Source organism: Hypanus sabinus, chromosome 24, assembly GCF_030144855.1.
Source record: "Hypanus sabinus isolate sHypSab1 chromosome 24, sHypSab1.hap1, whole genome shotgun sequence".
NCBI classification, from domain to species: domain Eukaryota; kingdom Metazoa; phylum Chordata; class Chondrichthyes; order Myliobatiformes; family Dasyatidae; genus Hypanus; species Hypanus sabinus.
The window spans coordinates 12,401,238-12,424,193 of record NC_082729.1 but is presented as its reverse complement, the minus strand read 5'-3'; the positions used below and the strand labels follow the sequence as shown (position 1 = coordinate 12,424,193).

Below are 22,956 nucleotides of genomic sequence, written 5' to 3'. Positions count from 1 at the left end.
CATTCCCTCAAAAACAAAAGTTCTGTTTCCCATGCTCTCTTTAGACTCATTCCTTGTTTTCTGGAAAAGGTATTGTACTATTGTGTAACACCAAAGGTTGTTCAGTTACAACGTCCAATGGCGTGAAGAATCTGCCAGTCCAGCACCATCAAGGGTGGCATGGTAGCGTAATGGTTAGCACAACGCTTTACAGTGCTGGCAATCTGGGTTCAATTCCCACTGCTGCCTGTAAGGAATTCTTCTGTGACTATGTGGGTTTCCTCCCGGCACTCTGGTTTCCTCCCACAGTCCAAAGATAGACTGGTCAGTAGGTTAATGGGTCATTGTAAATTGTCCCATGAGGAGACTAGGATTAAGTCGAAGGATTGCTCAAAGGGCTGGAAGAGCCTGTCCCATGCTGCATCTCAATAAATAAAATGCAAGTGAACAGCTAATTGAAATTTTATTATAACTTGCTTTAATTTTTAGATTACTTTTAAATGTTCAAAAACTGTTTTGTGAAAAATCCTATTGCATAATCTAGAACACTGTACACTAATGTTCCTCCTATCTCTATCAATAGTACAATAACCAAAGCTAATTAAAGAATTATAAAAATTGATTTTTTTTTAATTGCAGACACGTGTCCTTCTAAAGAAGAAGAAGACAAACTACGATTGATGTTTTTATGCCTAAAGGTCAGACTTCCTGTAAAAAAGACACGTTTGCTTACGTTTGGAGTGGCTACATCTCAGGATATGGACCGGGACAAATCTGATGAGTACTGGTTTGCAATGTCCCAAGAAAAGTAAGTTTATGAATGGGAATCCTTGTCTCAGAACATGGCTATGGAACTTGCATTGCCATACACCACAATTAAATATAGATTGACAATACTAATTGTGTCCATTTAAGCATGGTACAACCTAGTTGACATTACATGTTATATTTCTGTGCTGTGATTTCTCTTTTAAACTGTGGAGGGAAGTAGAAATATAATTTACAATAAGATCAGTTTTGGTGCCCTTGTTAGTCATTATTTGCAGATGGGAATGCTAATAGCAGGGTGGAGATATGTCTCTTCCAAAGGAGGTGTAAGGTGCTCCTTCCCTCTGCTAGCCTGCAGGTCACCCTTGGGCAAGGGGTAGCACCTGCTTAGACCCCCGATCGGGGTCACATGAAGCCATAGGAGCAGGTGGTGAATGGTCATATGAGAAGCTAGTACACATCACCAGTCCTGGTTATGCGACCACTGACGCCAGGCAGACAATCTCTGAGGAGTATTGACAGTGGATGGGGGTCAACTTTACTGTCCAGGAGAATGAAATAGTAAACTATTTCTGTAGAAAAATTTGCCAAGAACAATCATATTCAAGGAAAGACCATGATTGGCTACATTATACGACATGGCACATTACAAACGAAAGGACATAGATGGGAATGCCCAAGGCTTGATCAGCAAATTCACAAAAGACACAAAATTTGGAGGTTTGTTGATAGAGGAAAAGGTTATCGTAGGGCATGGGTCCTCAGCCTGGGGTCTACAGACCCCTTGCTTCATGGCTTTAGTCCATGACATAAACATGGTTGGGAATTCCTGGCCTAGGGGAATCCTGATGAGTTAAGGGATTGGGCTGAAGAGTGGCAAATAAATTTCAATGAAATTAAGTGCGAGGTGATGCATTTTGGAAAGTGAAGCCAGAGTAGGCTTCTATGATAAAGAAGGCAAATGCAATGTTGTCATTTATTTCAAGGGGAGTAGAATATAAAAGCAAGGAAATAATGCTGAGCTTTTATAAGACACTCGTCAGGCTGCACTTGGAGTATTGTCAACAATTTTGGGCCCCATATCTTAGAAAGGATGTGTTGTCATTGAAGAGTCCATAGAAGGTGCAGGAGGATTGTTTCAGGAGTGAAGGGAGTTAACATATGAGGAGTGCTTGGCAGCTTTGGGCCTGTACTCACTGGAATTTAGAAGAATGCAGAGGATCTCATTGAAACCTACCGAATGTTGAAAGGACTAGATAGGGTGGATGTGAAGGGGATGCTTCCTATGGTGGGAGTACCCAGAACTACAGGGCACAGCCTCAAAATTGAGGGGTGACCCTTTAGAACAAAGCTAAGGAGGAATTTTTTTATCCAGAGAGTAGTAAATCTGTAGCTCTGCCACAGGCTGTGGTGGAAGCCAAGTCCATGGGCATATTTAAGATGGAAGTTGATCATTTCCTGATTGGTCAAGGCATCAAAGGATATGACAAAACAGCAGGTGTATGGGGTTGAGTGGGATCTGGGATCAGCCATGATGGAATGGCAGATCAGACTTGATGGGCTGAATGGCCCAATTCTGCTCCTATGTCTTACAAACTTATGGTCTTATTGGACTTATACCATGAATGGTAGGGCATGGGGGAGTGTAGTAAAAGGGAAGGACATCAAAGCACAAGTGCATAGTCTATTATAGACAGCGTGACAAGTAAACATAGTGGAGAAAACAGCATTAGCATGGTAGCCTTCATCAGTCATGGCACTGAGTATAAAATTTGGAACACTACATTTAATTTTTAAAAGTTGTTGGTGGGACTGCACTTGGAGTGCTGTGTACGATGAGTTTTTTTCAGATTATTGGGATAGGCCCCAGAAGATGGGAATGGAGAGGATTCTGAGGGAAGAGGAGACAAACGGGTGGGGAGGGGGCAGTGGTCATGATGATGCACGCTGTACATCTTTGTACCCAACACCCCACAGAACCATCTTAGCTTTTACTGCTCTCAATGGTGCAGCGGTAAAAATCAGTCAGTATCCTGGGACAGAGGTGAGCTTTCTTGATGCTCCTCAGGAAATAAAGGTGCTGTTGTGCCTTTTTGATCAAGATGGAGGAGTTCAGGGACCAGGTGAAATCATCGTAAGTGTGGACACTAAGGAGTTTGAAGCTTGATACACACTCCACTACAGCTCCATTGATGTAGATGGGGACATGAGTGTGGTTCCTAACATGCCTGAAGTCCACAATGATCTCCTTGGTCATTGTCAAGGGCACACCATGCAGTCAGGTGCTGGACCTCATCCCTGTAGGCCGTCTCGTCATCCCCTCTGATCAGGCCAACAACCGTTATGTTGTCTGCAAACTTGATTATGGAGTTAGAACTATGTACAGGAATGCAGTCATAGGTGAAAAGGGAGTACAGAAGAGGGCTCACCACACCAATTTAAGGCACTTAAAGGTGCCTTAGGGCAGTCAGGGTGAGAGCGGAGGAAGAGAGGTTGTCTAACTTAACAGATTGGGGTCTGTTAGTTAGAAAGTCCAAGGTCCAATTGCAGAGGGATGAGCTGATACCAAGCTGGCGAAGTCTGGCCATCAGCTTGGAGGGGATCACAGTGTTGAATGCTGAAACTAAAATCAATGAACAGCATTCTGACATAAGAGTTGGGGCTATCCAGGTGAAATGCTGTGGAGATGGCGTCCTCTGTTGACCCATTGGTGTGATAGGCAAATTGATGGGAGTCCAGAGTACTGGGCAGACAGGATTTCAGATGTGATAGAACCAGTCTCTCAAAGCACTTTGCAGTGATAGTTATTATGGTAACAAGTGGAGGCGTGGTAAAAGTGAAGGGAATAAGTTCCGTATTCTTGCTTATTTTGTGGGAGCCTGTAGCTTGGGACAGCCAGGTGTATCTTCTGCTGATCCCTGACATAATGTTCAGCTTACACTTGGGCATGCTGAAGTTTCATTGCTTCAGAATTGTACGTTTGCTAATGAAGGGTCGAATAAAGGATTCGGCTTTTGGAACAACCATTGGAGCTGGGGATGCATCATGCAAGTATCCGTAGCAGTTGTGGGCAGCAGCAATTGTTTTGGTTTGGTTTTGTTGCTGCAAGGGATATGCCTTTTATTATAAATATAATCAGAGAGGAGGAACAGGAGCCTGAAGACACACACTCAACATTTTAGGAACAGCTTTCTCCCCCTATGTCATCAGATTTATGAACAGTCCATTCACAAACAAACTTACTTACTTACTTCACACAAAATGCTGGTGGAACGCAGCAGGCCAGGCAGCATCTATAGGAAGAAGCACTGTCGACGTTTCAGTCCAAGACCCTTCAAAGTCCTGATGCAGATGTGCCACAGAATAACGGCAGATTGGCAGCTCTCCTCATTGAATGCATGAGATAGCATTAGTATTTATCCCTACAAGATTGTTCACCTTTGCTGGTTTCTTCATAAAGGATTGAACGTACTCTTTTGAACTTGAAAACTTCATTATTGTGGACCGCGTGTCATACAGTATCAATCAGCATGCTTAGTCTCCATGTGGTTTTGGTCCGGTTTCAAGGAACTGCTACACCATGTGAGAAGATATAGGCACTGCCCCAAATGCCGAGACATCAGGTTTACTGATAGCCCAGTCCACGTTAGAAATGCACAAAAGCAACAGAATCAGACAATAACCATCAATGTCAATTCTGCCTGAAGTCAAGCCAACAAGGTTCAAAGGAATCCAGTTTTTGACTGTCTACTTTGAAGATTCTACAGATTCTGTAGAAATTTCTACAGATGTACTGTGGAGAGCATTCTAACTGGCTGCATCACTGTCTGGTTTGGGGGGCGGAAGTGAACTACTGCATAGGATTGAAGTAAGTTGCAGAGAGTTGCAAACTTAGTCAGCTCCATCATGGGCACTAGTCTCTGCAGTATCCAGGATGCCTTGGGTTGGCACAGTGGTGAGCACAACTCTTTATAGTACAGGCGACCTGTATTCAATTCCCACTGCTGTCTGTAAGGAGTTTGTACGTTCTCCCCCGTGACCACATGGGTTTTCTCCGGCTGCTCCTGTTTCCTCCCACAGTCCAAAGGCATACTGTTCATAGGTTAATTGATCATCCTAAATTGTCCCGTGATTAGGCCCAGATTAATATCAGGGGAATACTGGGTGGCAAGGCTCAAAGGTCCTATTTCATGCTGTATCCAAATAAATAAATAAACTAATAAATCTTCAAGGAGCGATGCCTCAAAAAGGTGGCGTCCATCATTAAGGACCCCCATCACCCAGGTCACGCTTTGTTCTCATTGCTACCATCGGGGACGATGTACAGGAGCCTGAAGGCACACATTCAATGATCTGCCATCTGATTTCTGAATGGACACCAAACTGGGTAATCAGCTTGTGTGGATGCTGTGTGATGTCCCCACCTCACCCAAAAACAGACAGTACACCATATGCGATTAAATGAGTACAATTTATAAAGGTTACTATAACTAAGTGATTAATAACGATACAGTATATATGAAGGAAAAAAAATAAAGAAAAGGCGCCAAACTTATCAAAGTCAAAACCACTTCGTGCACAACTGTTGGAGCTCAATTACTGAAGTCTTCTGGCCACCATTCGATCCCCTCCAAACTCCTCGACTCGCAGCTCGGGACCATCCAAAGTGGTCAACCAAACACATCTAGTTTCATCTCCTCTCCTCAGGGTACCTCCTGGCCTCGGACCCCCACTTGGGGTCCATTCCTCGCCCAGTTTACAGCATTGTGTCCTCTCTCTCTCACCCCCTTGCGCCGATCTCCCCAAAACCCCGCCAACAATAGGTTACAGACTCAGAAGAAAGAACAACATTAATCCCGATTGGTTTACAAAGGAATTCAATTCTCGTTATCAGTAAATTTTAACCCAAACAAGCTTCCAGCACTCTCTCCCAACAAAGAAGCATTCCTACTTTTAACAAAACAAAGAAGCCATTTTGAATAACATACACAGTAACAAAGAAAAAGAAGAAACCCCCTTTACACTTGTATATTGTAACATACAGTGAAATGCATCATGGTACAATACAGTTCTAAAACAGATTAACATTTTATGTTTATCTCAGGTGTAATTAGAGTACTGTGCAGAAGATGGATATATCTCTATATATATAAAAATAGGGTGCCTAGGGATTTTGCACAGTGCTTTATTTGTCAACGTGGAGCAGAGAATGAGTTTGTAAATCTGGCGGGAGCAAAGAATGTTCGGAATGGTGAGAGTGGAGCACCACAGGAGGGGTGCGGGATGGGTGACAGAGAAGGAGTGCTGGGGCGGGGAAGTGGGTGGTCCAGGCAAGGTAATTTGATTCCAGATAATTGGTTTATTGATCATTACTGGATGTCCCTCTGGAGGTGCCCGCTCCCTCCCCACTCCCGTCTCCCAACCAGGAGATTGGGTCTCAGAGGGTGCAACACTGAATCAAGTTCACAGGTCTGGCAAGTGAGACAGAAAACACCGACTGCGAAGAAGTACATTAATCATTTATTTACAAACAGTAAAAATTCAACCAAACATTCATGTTCCACAAGTTACAGAAACCGCAAAGCTGAATATTCAGCAAACGTACATTCAACAAACATAAAAGTGGATGCAGAGCATCGCTTGCCTTAAACAAAGGAAGAGAGCAAGCCCCTTCCACATGCTATCCCATACCCGAGATGTTTGAAATTGGACACCAGGCAGCTAACCAATGGGAAAAGCAGCTGCAGTTTCTAAACTACCCAGTGATAATGGGAATGATTTTTGACAATCATGTCCCCCAAAGGACAAAGGGATCAGCCATGTTGAAAAGGTGGAGCAAACTCAATGATCCGAATAGGGCTAATTCTGCTCCTATATCTTGTAGTCTTATGGTCTTATGATTCCCCTTCCCACTCTCAGTCCACAGCAGAGACCCATATCAGATTCAGGTTTATCGTCACTCACATTTGTCATGAAATCTGTTTTCTCAGCAGCAGCAGTGCAATTGCCATAGATAAAATTACTACAGTACTGTGCAAAAGTCTGTGGCATGTGCTGTGCCTAAGTTTTTTGTACGCTTTTACCTTCACTGAATCTGGAAGAGCAGGGCCAAAGTGAAAAGAGGGTCAGAAACATATGGGCGACACCCACAGAATTTTAATGGGTAGATATTTTTTAATTTATTTTCTATGATCCTGAAGGTGTAAACCAGAGATGGAAATTATTCAGTAGTGAGTTACAAGCAAATCTTCTCACCCCAATGAATAATTTGGATATGGAGCTCGCTCTAGGAATTGGGTTTCTGATGTTCCATCCTGAGAAGAGCTAACATGAATTTAATTATCAGATGGACTAAACGTAAACTCTTCCCTAGATTGAGATGTGCAGACCAAATATTCACAACATCAATGACATTTCAACTCTACCTGATGTCGGAATGAAAAGAGCATTCATTCCCTCAGTGACGGGTTATTCTGCAAAGGTAAATAATGCAGGTTAGAGGCTGGAATCTGAATGAAAAGAGCTTCCATTTCCTCAGTGATCAGCTATTCTGCAGTGGCAAATAATACTGGTTAGAGCCTGGAAGCCTGTCTGTCACTGTACTGTCTGTGATCGTTCAGCAGCGATCTATATTTGACCAAGCACAGTAAATCAAATGGTGGTCTTAAGGGTGAGAGATACTCTGATGGTGATGCTCATAGATCCCGGGCACAGTCTCAATGAAAACCTAATCATTAACTCAGCTTCCATGAGAGATGATAACGAAGGTTTGACATATTGACACATTGACACAAACTACCTTAAACCGGTTCTACCCAAGAATTTTTTGTTCTGACTTGTGAAGTCAGTTCACACAGTTCAAGGATTGACTTTCCAAGGTCACAGAGTCAAAGTCATCCTGGGAGGTCTTTGTAAGTATTTTAACGCTGTCTCTGAATGCGTGCAGTCTAAGGAGGTCTGCAATGCAGACAAATATTCCTGCCCACACCTGTAGGATGAAGGAAAGGTCACCAATCCACTGTTCCTTCTATGCTGTGTGGATGCATGGCCACGCAGTAACTGAAATGTTCCTGCGCACATAATCTTTGTTGTCATGCAGCTGGAACTTGCTTTTATATTATGTTAATATTAATGAAATCTATGTTAATATAATTGTGAAATACCCCGTAATTAATTATGTTAATGAATATAATCCATAAATTTTCTAAATAATAAATGTCCCACAACAGTGACTTTGAAACATTATAGAGTGTCAATGTATTTACATTGTCAGTGTTTCAAATTACAAATTATTTATTTCTTTTTATTGAATTTTTCAATATTTTTTGAAAAATTACAAATTCTAACAATAAACCCAGAATGGAAGTTGGTAGCTCATTGTTATTAAACTGCCAGCCCGCTGAATGCTGACGCTGTCTAGTCAAAACATTTTATTTTTGCCATTGTGTCTGCCAGTTGTTCTGAATATCTGACATCGTTTACTTGTGCTGTGCATTATGGGTTGTATTTATTTGATGTGCATGTTACAAAAAATAACATTTAAAGTGTTGTGCAGATTTCAGGCTGTGGAAAAGTTTCCTGCTCAGAGCAATGGCTGGTCTGCACAGCTGTAAAAAAAATTAGAGAGAATTTTGCCCAATCCCCATGGAATTTAGCTGACCCTCCTGAAATGAGGAATGAGCAGGACCTGACCCCCATGGGAAAACCAGTAGTTGAATCTGGGGTCACAGATCCTTTAAACAGAACAGTTTCAGGAAAAATGGGGTTGGGAAAACTTAGTTGATTTGCAAATAAACCCACTTTTCAGGTCACCGAGGATGAAAATTTTCTGTTATAACAATATTTAAGGTTTTTAACACAAAGAGAAAAACAACATGTGCAGGTGAATGAAAATCCCACTGCAAAATGAGAAGATGGATTTCCTGATCCAGAAACTCAAGTGAAATTATTCCACTCCATATTAGCTCTTTTTGAACAGAATTGAGTTGTATTTCATCACTATTTTTTTCGGGTGGGTGGCATGGTAGCATTGCGGTTAGTGCATTGCTTTACCATCAAAAGGACCATCAATCACTGATCAGGATTTAATTCCTGCTGCTGCCTGTAAGGAGCTTGTACATTCTCCCCTCGACCAAATGGGCTTCCTCCCACATTCCAAAGATGTATGGTTGAGGTTAGTGAGTTGTGGTGCTGAAAACCTGGTGATGCTTGTGGGCTGCCCATCACAATCCACGTTGATTTGATTTGGTATAAACAACTAATTTCACTGTATGTTTCAATGTACAGGTAACAAATAAAGCTAATCTTTTTCTACATAATAATAGCATGGACAGGGTGAAAGCAAGTGGTGAATGGGTCATATGAGCGGCTGGATATGCGACCACTGATGCCAGGCAATCTCTGAAGAGTATTGGTAACAGCTGAGGGCACCCGCTTTGTAAAGCCACTGCCCAGAAGAAGGCAATGGCAAACTATTTCTGTAGAAAAACTTGCCAAGAACAATCCTGGTCATAGAAAGACCATGATCGCCCACGTCATATGACATAGCGCATAATGATGATGATGATATATCATAGCAAGTTCTGGTGACCATGAGGGGTGTAGTTAGGGTAAATGCAATCAGTCTTTTTTTCTAGGACTTAAATAAATATAGGCATCTGCTAGTCTCGTGAAACTATGGATTTGTGCCTTGGAAGGTTTTCAGGGCGCAGGCCTGGGTAGGGTTGTATGGGAGACCGGCAGTTGCCCAAGCTGCAAGCCTTCCCCTCTCCACGCCACCGATGTTGTCCAAGGGAAGGGCACTAGGACCCAAGCGGCTTGGCACCGGTGTCATCGCAGAGCAAAGTGTTGTTAAGTGCCTTGCTGAAGGACACAACACGCTGCCTCAGCTGAGGCTCGAACCAGTGACCTTCAGATCACTAGACCGATGCCTTATCCACTAGGCCACGCGCCAACACTTTCTAGGATTAAGGAATCAAGAATTAGAAGGTGAGAGGGGGAGATTTAATAAGAACTGAGGGTAACTTTCTTATACAAAGGATGGTACATATATGGAAGGAGCTGCCAAAAGAAGTGGTGAGGCAGGTGCAATAAAGACATTTGGACAATTGGAAAGGTTTAGAAGGTTAAGGTGAGGACTGTCTTGGATGGGGCATCTTGGTCAGCATGGGCCTATTGGGCTGAAGGGCCTGTTTTCATGCTGCAGTATCCCGCACACAAAGAACATGCTAGTTTCCTATGTGCAGCAACCTGCCCAGTCCTTTTAGTACACTGGGAATGCGGTTCCATCACCATTATCATTGCTACGGATGGAGTGAAACTGTTTGCATTGTGATGTTACCATTTAAGAACAGGCTCCAAAGCACACAAACTTTGCTGAATGCAGAGAGCTGTGAAAGAATGCAACTGAAAACATTGAGACTGTATACTTCAACCTGGTCTAACAAGGGGAAGCTAATGCTGTTCTTCTGTAAAGCTTGCAATTGAAGTTCTTGCTATTTATACAGACCGTGATAGGGTAATCTCCAACTCTGTCTTAATGACAAAAAGCAAAATTCAAAATTCAAAGTAAATTTATGATCAAAGTACATACAATATATGTCACCACATACTACCCTGAGAGTCATTTTCTTGTGGGCATACTCAACAGATCTATAGAATAATAACTAGATCAGAATCAACGAAAGACCGCCCAATTTGGGCAATCAACCAGTGTGAAGAAGAAAACAAACTGTGAAAATACAAAAAGAAAGAAATAATAATAATAAATGTCAAAAACATGAGATGAGATGAAGAGTCCTTGAAAGGGAGTCCATAGGTTATGGGAACATTTCAATGATGGGATGAGTAAAGCTGAATGAAGTTATCCCCTCTGCTTCAAAAGCCTGATGGTTGTGGGGTAATAACTGTTCATGAACCTGGTGGTGGGATTCCTTCTTCTTGCTGGCAGCAGGGAGGAGAAGACAGCATGATCTGAATGATGAAGAAGAAGCATAAGAAGCTACTTAAAATGTTAATTGAAGGAATGGATTTCAGATGAATTTGACCAGTGTTTCGTATCTGTAACCTATTAGCAGAGAACTGGCAACCCTCAAAACTGAAGCTCTTTCCTTAATCTACTTAAATTTTTTGAATTCAAGTATTAAGATTCAAAACTCAAAGTAAAAATTATCGGTGTACAAACATGTCAGGGTAGCAGCGTTCGCACCACATGTTTGTGGTGACCCTGAGATTCTTTTTCTATAGGCATACTTAGCAAATCTGTAGAACAGTAACTGTAAACTGCAAACAAGCTCTGCAAATACAGATAATAAATAAATAGCAATAAATTACGAGCATGAAATAACAAGATAAATGAATCGCCCTGCACATCAGCTTGGAGGAATTTTACTTGCTTCAAGTCTGGCATGTTGGTGCACTTTCTTGCATGAACTGGTTGCTTCTGGTCCTTCCACAACATTTCTATAGGATTAAGGTGAGGACTTTGACTCAGTCATTACAAAACACAAATGTTTTACTTTTTAAACCATTCTGTTGTTGATTTACTCTCGTCTTTCAGATCATTGTCTTAGTGCATTATCCAGCTTTTATTAAGCTTCAGGTGATGCTCTGCTACCCTGACATTCTCCTATAAAATGTCTTGATACAATTTTGAATTCATTGTTCCCTCAAAGATTGCAAGCTGTCTAGGCTTTGAGGCAGCAAAGCACCCTCAAACCATGATGCTCCTTCCACCACACTTCACAGATGCGATGAGGTTTTGGTGCACAGTGACCTTCTTCCTTCAAACATAGCAATGTGCATTTCTGCCAAAAGTTCAACTTTTGTTTCATCTGTCCACAAAACATTGTCCCAGAAGTGTTGTAGAACACCCAGGTGGTGTTTTGCAAACTTAATGCATGCAGCCATGCTTTTTTTGGAGAGCAATGGTTTTGTCTATGGTGTCCTTCCATGAATCAGTGTTTTTCTTATAGTGGACACATGAATGAAGACTTTAACAAGTTCTCGAGATTTCTGCAGGTCTTTTACTGTTACCCTTGGGTTCTTTTTCACCTCCTTCAGCAATGCACATTGTGCTCTAGGTGTGATCTTTGTAGGATGCCCACCCCTAGGGAGAGTAGCAACAGTACTGAGTTTTCTCCATTTGTAGACAATTTTTCTTACTGTGAACTGAGGAACATTCAGGTCTTTAGAAACACTTTTGTCGCCTTTTCCAGCTTCATTCATCTCTCTAATTCTTCTTCTAAGGTCCTTTGAAAGTTTTTTTGATTGAGGCATGGTGCACATAAGCAGATCTTCCTTGAGAGGAGCAGGCTCTGACTTAGAGTATCTTTCTTATAGGGCAGCACACCTCTACAACCCACACCTCCAATCTCATCTCATTGATTGGAACACCTGACTCCAAAGAGCTTTTGTAGAAGGCATTACCGCAGAGGTTCACATACTTTTTCCAACAAGAACATGTAATTTGGATCATTTTCTCAATAAATAAATGAACAAGTATAATTTTTTTCTGTTATTTATTTAATTGGGTTCTCTTTATCTAGTTTTAGGACTTACGTGAAGATCTGATCACATTGTAGGTCATATTCATGCTGAAATAGAGAAAATAATGCAGGGTTCACAAACTTTCTCTCACCACTGTATGCACTCTGATAATACATTTTACTTTTAACTTTGAACTAATTTGCATCCTGTATTGAAACAGGCTTTTCCATTTTGTTCATCTCTTTATCATAGATGGGTTCATTCACCGACACAGCCTCCATTTCTATAACACTTGCATATCCAGTGACTCATGGCACTTCATAGGAGCTTTATCATACAAAATTTGACCCTGAGCCGCTAAAGAACCTGCTGTTAGATGCAAAGCTTGATTAACAGAGGAATTTCAAGGAGCATCTTACAAAAGGAGAGGTGTAGAAGCAGAAAGAATTAAGATAAAAAAATCTTAATTTAAGCTGAGTCTTAAGCACAACTGGTGTATTAAGAGTTACACTATTCGGCAATTACTGAAGATTGGGGTTGGGTTGCTTCTCTTTCGGTTCTGACATCATCACCATCATCACTTTGTTCCATGTCATATGATGTGGGCGATCATGGTCTTTCATGACCAACATTGTTCTTGACAAATTTTTCTACAAACGTGGTTTGCCATTGCCTTCTTCTGGGCAATGTGTTTACGAGACGGGTGACCCCGGCCATTGTCAATACTCTTCAGAGATAGTCCGCCTAGCATCAGTGGTCTCATAACCAGGACCATACAACCATTTTTCTTCAAGCATACGACCATCCACCGCCTGCTCCCATGGCTTCACCTGACCCTGATCTGGTGTGGGGGGTGGGAGGCTAAGCAGGTGCTACACCTTGCCCAAGGGTGACCTGCAGGGCTAGCAGAGGGAAGGAGCACCTTACACCTCCTTTGGTAGAGATGTACCTCCACCCTGCCACCCATCAATTCTTTCAGTGTGAAATGGTCAGCCCACTGCACACCAGCTATCAGTTGGTGATATATCGGTAATGTAAAAGTTTCTTTAGCTTTGCCCAGGGTCATAAAAGCTCAGAAGAAGTGAACCAAAAATCCCAGTGTAAAGTTATGTAACTCAGTAAGTTGAACAGTACCTGCGAAAGCACTAACAGACTTCTCACTTTGCAGCTTAAAACATACTGGACCCGATGAAAGGTTATGAATTTGTACCCTTGCCTTTGTCTCTTCCACTGTAGATCTTCCTGACCCCCTTAACGATTCCAGCATTTTTCTTTAATATTGAACTTGCTGGGGGTGGTCATGTCTGTAACAATTTAACTTGTAATAAATTAAGATTGTCAAACCATTTAAGTAGTGTACATCTAGTCAACCTATAATATAATAGTTAGATGAAAGGGTAAGGTTTTGGTTATGTTGTATAAAATGGTCTATTTACCTATCTATCTATGTGGTTAGTTAGTTCGTTAGAGATACAACGCTATACAGGCCTTTCCAGTTCAACACACCACGCCACTCAGCCACCTATCTAACCCTAGCCTAATCACAGGACGATTTACAGTGACCAGTTAACCTACTAACCAGCATGCTTTTGGTCTGTGGGAAGAAACCGAAACACTCGGAGGAACCCCAAACTTCCTGACCTTGCGTCAGGTCTAAAATTGGCAAAGTTTGGAAGTGATAGCTACACTCTGGTGCTTCTACACTTTATCCCTGCAAAGTCCAGTGCTAATGATTCATTCTCAACAATAAAGGTCCTGCTTTCATGCTGTGGTACTGTTTCCCGGATGGTAGCAGCTGGAGTAGTTTGTGGTTGGGGTGACTTGGGTCCCCAATGATCCTACGTGCCCTTTTTACACACCTGTCTTTGTAAATGTCCTGAATCATGGGAAGTTCACAACTACAGATGCACTGGGCTGTCCGCACTACACTATGCAGACTCCTGCGATTAAGGGAAGTACAGTTCCCATTCCAGGCAGTGATGCAGCCAGTCAGGATGCTTTCAATTGTTCCCCTGTAGAAAGTCCTTAGGATTTGGGGGCCTGTGCCAAAGTTCCTCAACTGTCTGAGGTGAAAGAGGCACTGTAGTGCCTTTTTCACCACACAGCTGGTGTGTACAGAACACGTGAGGTCCTGGGTGATATGGATGCCAAGGAATTTAAAGCCGTTTACCCTCTCCACCCCAGATCAATTGATGTCAATAGGGGTTAGCCCAGCTCCATTCCTCCTGTAATCCACAACCAGCTCCTTTGTTTTGGCAACATTGAGGGAGAGGTTGTTTTCTTGACACCGCTGTGTCAGAGAGATGACTTCTTCCCTGTAAGCCACCTCGTTATTGTTTGAGATAAGGCCAATCAATGTAGTGTTGTCAGAAAGTTTAATTAGCAGATTAGAGCTGTGGGTAGCGACACAGTCATGGGTATACAGGGAGTAAAGGAGGGGGTTTAGGACACAGCCCACTATTAACCACCTGCTGGTGATCTAACAGGAAGTCCAGGATCCAGCTGCACAAGGCAGGGTTAAGGCCTTGTGCAGCTGGTGTTTGTGAAAATAAATTAAAATTCTTGTGTTTGCAAATATAAATTAAACATTTTTTACAAGAAAAAACTTAGTCGTAAGCAGTAAAAAAGCAGTTGTGGCGTGTAATCTGACACCGGGTGCAGCACATCTGGTACAGGTGTTCACCAATGGGGTGTTAGCGATGCACCACATCTGTACTGCCCCAAGACGTGGTCATCACCAGGCTGATGCAGAGGTGCCACAGAATGATCGCAGATTGGCAGCTCTCCTCATCAAATGCATGCCAGTCATTTGGTTGTGGGAACATTTCAATGATAGAGCAAGGGAAGTTGAGTGACATTATCACCTTTGGTTCAAAAGCCTGATTGTTGAGAGGTGGTAACTCTTCCTGAACCTGTCAGTGCGAGTCCTGAGACTTCTGTGCCTTCTTCCTGATGACAGCAGCAAGAAGAGAGCATGTCCTGGCCGTTCCTAATGCCTTCATCAAAGGAAATGGTTTTAAAGTGCAAAATATTGTGCCGAGTTTTCTTAAAATGGGGCCAGAAAACAACAACTATGAAACAAAAGAAATAATAATAATTAATAAATAAGCAATAAATATTGAGAACATGGGATGAAGAGTCCTTGAAAGTGAGTCTATTGGTTGTGGGAACATTTCAATGATGGGACAAGTGAAGTTGAGTAAAACTGCAAAAAAAAACCTAGCGTTTGTAGTCAATATATTTAGTAGTGTAAACTTTTAAGAAGTAATTGGGAGCTGGATGGCAGTTTTTCCTGAATTAACCCTCCTTTTGCAGATTCTATTGCAAAGGGACTGTGCATGAAATTTAATTTTCTTTATACTTCACATTACTTCAACAAGATTTGAATGCTTATAAAAGCACTTCTCATAAGCATTCAGCCTCTTTAGTGCGCAGATGATATACCTGGCTCTTTTATGGTAAAAGGCAAAATAGCTGTTCAATCTAAGGAAATCAGTCTCATTGTCATATTTGCATGGCCCACCCATATCCCCCAAGTAGATTGGCTAACTGCCCATGCTTGTTATATCCATAAGTGAGCAGTTTTGCTTCCTGTTCTGTTTGTTGTAGCTTTCATCTTCAACACACCTGCTTTTAGGATTTAAGATGTGGGCCAATGCTTTTTATATAAATTTCAGTAACTTTTAACTATCTTACCTGCTGCTTTGTTTAAACAGCTGGTGTACTAGACTTAGAACTGAGCACAGAGCTGTGAATGATTGCCTACATTATCTTTCTGTTAACTGGGGCAGGCATCTGATTAGCCAGTGAAAGATTTATAACCCTGTTCATAGCCTACTTTCAAAGCCCAGTCTGGAGACTGGAGAGGTTTGGCTGAGAGAAGTCTGTTTGGTAAGTACTGTATAGATCTTCCCAATGAGGGAACAAACCAGCATTTTAGTTGATATTTCTGGTTGTATTTTATTGGAATGTGAATGTATACAAGGTGAATTGAAGTGGAGTTGCAAGTACTAATATTATTAGTGCTTATAATTATTATTTTATTAGTAGTACTAATAATATTTCTTTACCTGTATCTGTCTGTATTACCTTCTGGTATGAGGTGTGGGGCACTGAACAGGATTAAAATGAACTGCAGAAGGTTGTAAGCTTACTTAGCTCTATCACGGGCACTAGCCTCCACAGTGTCCAGGACATCTTCAAGGAGTAATTAGAAAGGTGATGCCCAGCATTAAGGACCCTGTCACCCAGGTCACGATTTGTTCTCATTGCTACCATCAGGGAGGAGGCACAGAAGCTTGAAGACACACACTCAATGATTCAGGAACAGCTTCTTCCCCTCTGCCATCAGGGAGGAGGTTCAGGAGCCTGAAGACACACACTCAACGATTCAGGAACAGCTTCTTCCCCTCTGCCATCAGGGAGGAGGTTCAGGAGCCTGAAGACACACACTCAATGATTCAGGAACAGCTTCTTCCCCTCTGCCATCAGATTTCTGAATGGACATTGAACCCATGAAAACTACCTTTTTTTTAGCACTATTTATTTAATTTAACAGTTTAAAATATAAACTTAATGAAATTCATTTTTTTCTCTATTATGTATTATACTGCTCTGCTGCCTCAAAGTCAACAAACTTCACAAGGTATTAAACCTAATTGTGATTAAATTGACACAAGTCTTCTATTTGCAGCTCAATTTACAGCAAGCAGTTCCTAAGAAAATAAGGAAGGAGTATTATTAATTGAGTTTTATCATGGCTTTAAAGATTAGCTTGGTATAGTATCTCGTAAGTTCTGGGAATTGAGTTTGCATCTCTGTGGTGAACTACATATACCTGTCTGGACGCGCCCCCCTGCTGACTGCTCCTGTGGCTCCTCCCACAGACCCCTGTGGACACGCCCCCCTGCTGACTGCTCCTGTGGCTCCTCCCACAGACCCCTGTGGACATGCCCCCTGCTGACTGCTCCTGTGGCTCCTCCCACAGACCCCTGTGGACACGCCCCCTGCTGACTGCTCCTGTGGCTCCTCCCACAGACCCCTGTATAAAGGTGATTGAGACCTGAGCCCGGTCTCTCAGTCTCCAGGATATAGTTTGGTGGTCACTCACTGTTTGTTCCTTCTTCCAATCAATAAAAGCTGATATCTCGCTTTTATGTCTCAGAGTGAGTTATTGATGGTGCATCAATCTCATTATGAAGAAATGAATAAATTGTTCGCTCAGGGTTACAGGAAGGACTCAATCAGAGCACTTTGTGCAAGTCTAGACGTGAGATGAATTTTATTTGATCGACTTGGTGCAATAGCAATATGTAAACTCTTTTGCTGCAAGCAATGTAAACGGAAGTTGTTAAAGGAAATTGACCACTCCTGACAATGTCTGATGTTTAATTAAATGGAAGCTATTACTAATCCTCATTTGACTTCTGGCAATGTCTGATGTTTGATTAGATATGTAATATGGTCTCCTCTTACTGTAGAACGATCTAAAGTTGTTTTGCTTTCCTTTTTGTAAATGCAGCAGAGAGTTTGCAGGCTTCCATTACAAGTTGTTAATTGCCTCGAAGGTTGGAGTTGAAAATGGTGTGGAAGGTTGCTGTAGGTTACAACAGGATGTAGAGTTGGGTGAGGTGGCAAAAAGCGTTCAGTCCGGAGAGAAGTGTGAAGTGTTACACTTTGGAAGATTGAGCGTTAAGCCCATTAGTCAGATATTGCCTGTTATGCATTGGTGTTTAGGGCAGTAATGAAGGTCCTCCATTTCTGACTGTCCTTGGTCATCTTTCTTATAGTGTCCCAGGTGTAGTTCAGGGTCCCCGTTTCTGCCTCTAGGGTACGGAGCTAAATTGTGCTTGTTCTCCCGCATTTCCTCCGCCCTACAGGGGTCCAATGAAATGCTGTTTTGATTATGGAGTTGGCCTCTTCTCATCATGTACCCAAACCATCTGCAGCATTTCCTCATGATGATTGTGGCAATGTCCTCTTGGTGACACTGATGGAGTAGGGTGTGGTTGGAGATCTATCTTGGTCAGAAAATGAAAGGTGGAATAAAAGGTGAATGCCAGGATTCTTGGTAATGTGGAGAAGTGGAGGAATCTTGGGATCAAAGTCCATTGATCCCTCAAAGTTGCTGAGCTAGTTAATGGGGTGATTAAGAAGGCATATGGTGTGCTGGGCTTCATTTGTCAGGAGACAGTTCAAGAATCCAAGGTAATGTTACAGCTCTATAGAATTGTTTAAATAACACTGTAGGATGATGTTCAGTTGTGGTCACATTATAGGAAAGATGAGGAAGCTTTAGAAAAGATATTTACCTGGATTGTTTGTGTTGTTTGACGTGGGCGATCGTGGTCTTTCCATGAGCATGATTGTTCTTGGCAATTTTTTCTACAGATGGGGCTTGATGTTGCTGCCTTCTGGGCAGTGACTTTAAGGGGGGTGACCCCAGACATTATCAATACTCCCCTGAGATTGTATGCCTGGCATCAGGAGCCGCATAACCAGGACTTGTGATGTGGTCCAACTGCTCATACGACCATCCACCACCTGCTCACGTGGCTTCAAGTGGCCCTGACTGAGGGGGCTAAGCAGGTGCTACACCTTGCCCAAGGGTGACCTGCAGGCTAGCAGAGGGAAGGAGTGCCTTGCACCTCCTTTGGTAGAGATGTACCTCCATCTTCTCACCATGAGATACCAAGATGCTCCCTGGATGTCTAATGGGAAAGGGATGAGTAAGCTAGAGCTTTTCTCTTTGGAATGAAGGTGGGAGTGAGGCCACTTGATAGAAGTGTCTGAGATTGAGAGACATACAGAGAGTGGACAGCCAGCATCATTCTCCCAATGGTCGATACCAGAGGGCACCCTTTTTAAGGTGAATAGAGGAAGGTCTAGGGGAGATGAGAGGTAAAGTTTTGCCAAAGAGTTGCCGGTGTCTGGAATCCACTACTGCGAGTGGTGATAGAGGCTGACACAATAGGGACATTTAGGAAACTCTTGGATGGGCATACGGATGTAAGGGTAAGAGAGGATTATGTAAGAGGAAAGACTTGGATTGATCATAGACTATGCTTGTATTAGTGTTCACAGTCTCATGAGGGTTTTTAAGGAGGAGATTGACGGGTATCTAATTAGTCAGGGTATCAAGGGATATGGGAAAAAAGATGAAAATTGGAAGTAGACGGGAGAATAGTTAAGTTCATGGTGGAGTGGTGGAGCAGACTCGATGGGCCGAATGGCCTACTTCTGCTCCTTTGTCTTGTGATCTTGAGGCAGAGCCTGTACTGCTCTTTATGGTTCTATGTGCTAATAGTAGAGAGGTTGGAGGCAAACTAAAGGTCTGTTTTATCCAAAAACATCAAGAACTGTTCCAAATGATTATTTAAGGTACCCAGATAGCAAATAAGGATTCCTGAGATGTGAAACTCTTCAAAAAGCATAAATTGCTTTCTTCTTGAAGTTAAAACTTGTATGCTTGTTTCTGAATGTACAATTTTTTTCAAATTTGCCATTTAAAAATATTCTCCTTATTTTGTAGTAAATGGCAAAAATACTATCTTTTTCTTTTGAATACCTTGGTTTCTCTGTATGTAGATCTCTTTATTAATGAACTCTCTTAATAGTAATCTGATTTTCTGCAAATAATGGAAATCGCCAAAATTCCAGTCTGTATTAATATTCTGCCAGAAGTTTTACTGCAAAGCATCCTGTAGTTGGCACTCCAATTGCGAGCATAAACTTTTGAGTGTTTCTTTTAAAGAATACTACATGATTGAAATCTCACTGTTAAGACTTGGACTCCAATGCAGCCTAAGGAAGAGACTTAAACCCTGTCTGCCCCCTTTCTGTTCATAGTGCTAAGTAGTTATCTAGCATGGAACGGCCCCCTTTCCTTAACCTGTCCACGCTAAACAAATTGCCTACTTGAACTAGTCCCATTTGCTTGTATTTGGCCCATATCCCTCAAAACCTTTCCTATCCATGAATGATGTCAAATACCAAAGAGGTTGCCAGTATTCTAATATTACCCCCTTAAATGACCCAATAATCCAATTATGGTAATGGTTGTTTTGACTGTATTTCCAGTATTTCGAGAATAACTGCAGCTCAAAAGCAGTGAATTGGTTATGATGCATTTTGGATTGCTAGGATGCACCACAGAAAGCGACATCTATCATCCTGGACCCCAGCCGTCCAGGCCCTATTCTCCTCTCGCTTCTGCCATCAAGAAGGAGGTACAGGAGTCTTGGGTCCCACACCACTGGGTTTCAGGAACTCTGAACCAATGTGGATAACTTCACTTGCCTCAACCCTGAACTGATTCTATAACTTAAGGACTCACTTTCAAGGGCTGTACAACTCATTTTCTCAGTATTTGTGATTGCTTATTTCTTTATTTGTATGGTTTTGCACTTTGCTTGTCAGTCTTTGTTTATGTGTAGTTTTTCATTGATTCTATTGTATTTCTTTGTTCTATGGCAAGGGTTCCCAGCCTGGGATCCATGGACTCCTTGCTTAATGGTATTGGTCTATGGTGCATAAAGGGTTGGGAACCCCTATTCTGCTGTGAATGTCTGCAAGAAAATGATCTCATGGTAGTGTATGGTGACATATGTACTTTGATTTTAAAAACTTGCCAAAGAAAATATATTCAACTTCCATTTCCTGTTCTGTCATTTCAGCGTGTCTGAATTCCACAAATACCTGAAGCACTGGAGACCTGATATTTATCTATTTGAAGGAATGGGAGATACTCGTGCAGATGACTTTGTTCTCTTGGATGTCAAGTGTCCATTCTCCTTGAATGAGAAGCTTTTTGATAGACTGTTTGATGATTGGGAGGTGAGTCAAATCATCTTCTCTGGATCGTAGATACAGGTTATCTCATGTCCATCCATGAGACATTGTTCATACTTTCATTGCCGGCCAGAGCGCACTAGCAAGATGCTGAATTACGAACACCAGAATCAGAGACCACTCACCCTGTACATTCTCTCCTCCCCCCAACCCTGAGGGCAGTAGATAAAAGACCTGAAGGTATGTACCACTAGGCTCGGGACAACTTCCATCCTGCTCTGTTATAGAACCACTCGGTATGATAAGATGGGCACTTGACCTCTCAGCCAACCTCATTGATGTCCTTGCATCTTGCTGTCTGTCTGCTGCACTTTTTCTATAATTTTAACCCTTTATTCTACATCCTGTTGCCTTGTACTACCTCAGGTCACTTGTATAACGGATGGCATGCAATAGTTTGTCACTGTATTGGTACAAGTGACAATTATAAACCCTTCAGGTAAGGTGTACAAATGCATGTCAAATTATGATATTAGCTGTGGTAAAATGAACGAAACATTGGATCAATTGGCAAACGGTTAAATTTCATTTTGAAACTGGCTTTTGAGGCAGTTTCTCCTTGGCCAACTAGAATGCTTAACTACTGTCACACATCAGTTTAGTGTTCTGGTTCTGCTTAATCTAATCATGTGGCCTATTTACAAATGAGGAAAATCTGCAGATGCTGGAAATCCAAATAACATACAAAATGGCCAGGCAGCGTCTATTTGGGGTGGGGGGGGGTGGGGGGGAGAGTACAGTTGACATCTTAGGCCAAAACGTCGATAGTACTTTTTTTTCCCCCATAGATGCTGCCTGGCTTGCTGAGTTCCTCCAGCATTTTCTGTGTGAAATTTGCCTATTTATTCGGTCTCAAAATATGTTAAACCATAACACAAAGAATTAGGTCACTTGCCTAATCGAGTCTGCTCCACCATTCCATCATGGCTGATTTATTATCCATTTCAACCCTATTCTCCTGCTTACTCTCCATAACCTTTGATGCCCTGACTAGTCAAGAACCTATCAACCTCTGTTGTTTTTTAACTTCAAAACATTAGACAAATTCAAAGGAAGACATGGGAGTCTGAAATGTGAGTCTGACTTCATGTTTACTTTAAGTGAGGTACGTGCATGAATCGCTTGGTAGAATCGTGATCGTGCAATTCATGTATTTTTACATATAACCTGTAATGAATTATTTAAATGATCAAGGCTTAATCAAACAATATATTTTCTGTGTATATAATATGAAATATTAACATTAACATAAAATATTAACTCTTTAAATATATTCAATAATTTGGCTTCCACGGCCAAATTTTAGGCTCCAATTTTAAATTGACTGTGAAAGCTTGAGGTACAAAAGGTCTGAGTTGTAACTTAAGTACCAGTTACAGTGAAGTGCAGTCAGTGTTGGTGATGCGACTGTTGTCAGTGATGTGGGAAAACCTCAGGGACAATAGAACATAGAGCATTACAGCACAGAACAGACCATTCTGCCCACAATGTTGTGCCAACCCTTTAACCTACTCTAAGATCAATCTAACCCTTCCCTTGCACATAGTCCTCCATTTCTCTATCATCCAGGTACCTATCTTAAGAGTTTCTTAAATGTTTATGTATCTTCCTCCACTTTTTTTATTTAAAAAAAACTATCTCCCCACTATACTTTCCTCCAATCACTTTAAAAATTATGCCCCTGGTATTAGCTATTTCCACCCTGTGGGGGGGAAATGTTTCTGGATGTCCGATTGATGTCTCTTGTACACTTTTTTAAAAAGTCACCTCTCATTCTCCATAACTCCAAAGAGGAAAGCCCTAACTGGCTCAGACTAGCCTCCTAAGACATGCTCCCCAATCCAGACAGCATCCAGTAAATCTCCTCTGCAG

At 41.9% G+C, this 22,956-nt stretch overlaps 1 protein-coding gene across 4 annotated transcripts in view; it reads left to right on the top strand.

The window, feature by feature from the left end:
• Positions 1 to 22,956, top strand: part of si:ch211-15d5.11 (nuclear receptor coactivator 7) — a 104,303-nt gene that overhangs the window by 67,164 nt on the left and 14,183 nt on the right. For all 4 annotated transcript variants that reach the window (XM_059949277.1, XM_059949275.1, XM_059949274.1 and 1 more), the window contains exons 10-11: positions 619 to 787; positions 20,910 to 21,069. In XM_059949277.1, coding sequence (XP_059805260.1) covers positions 619 to 787; positions 20,910 to 21,069 — 329 coding nt within the window. The remainder of the gene's footprint in view (positions 1 to 618; positions 788 to 20,909; positions 21,070 to 22,956) is intronic.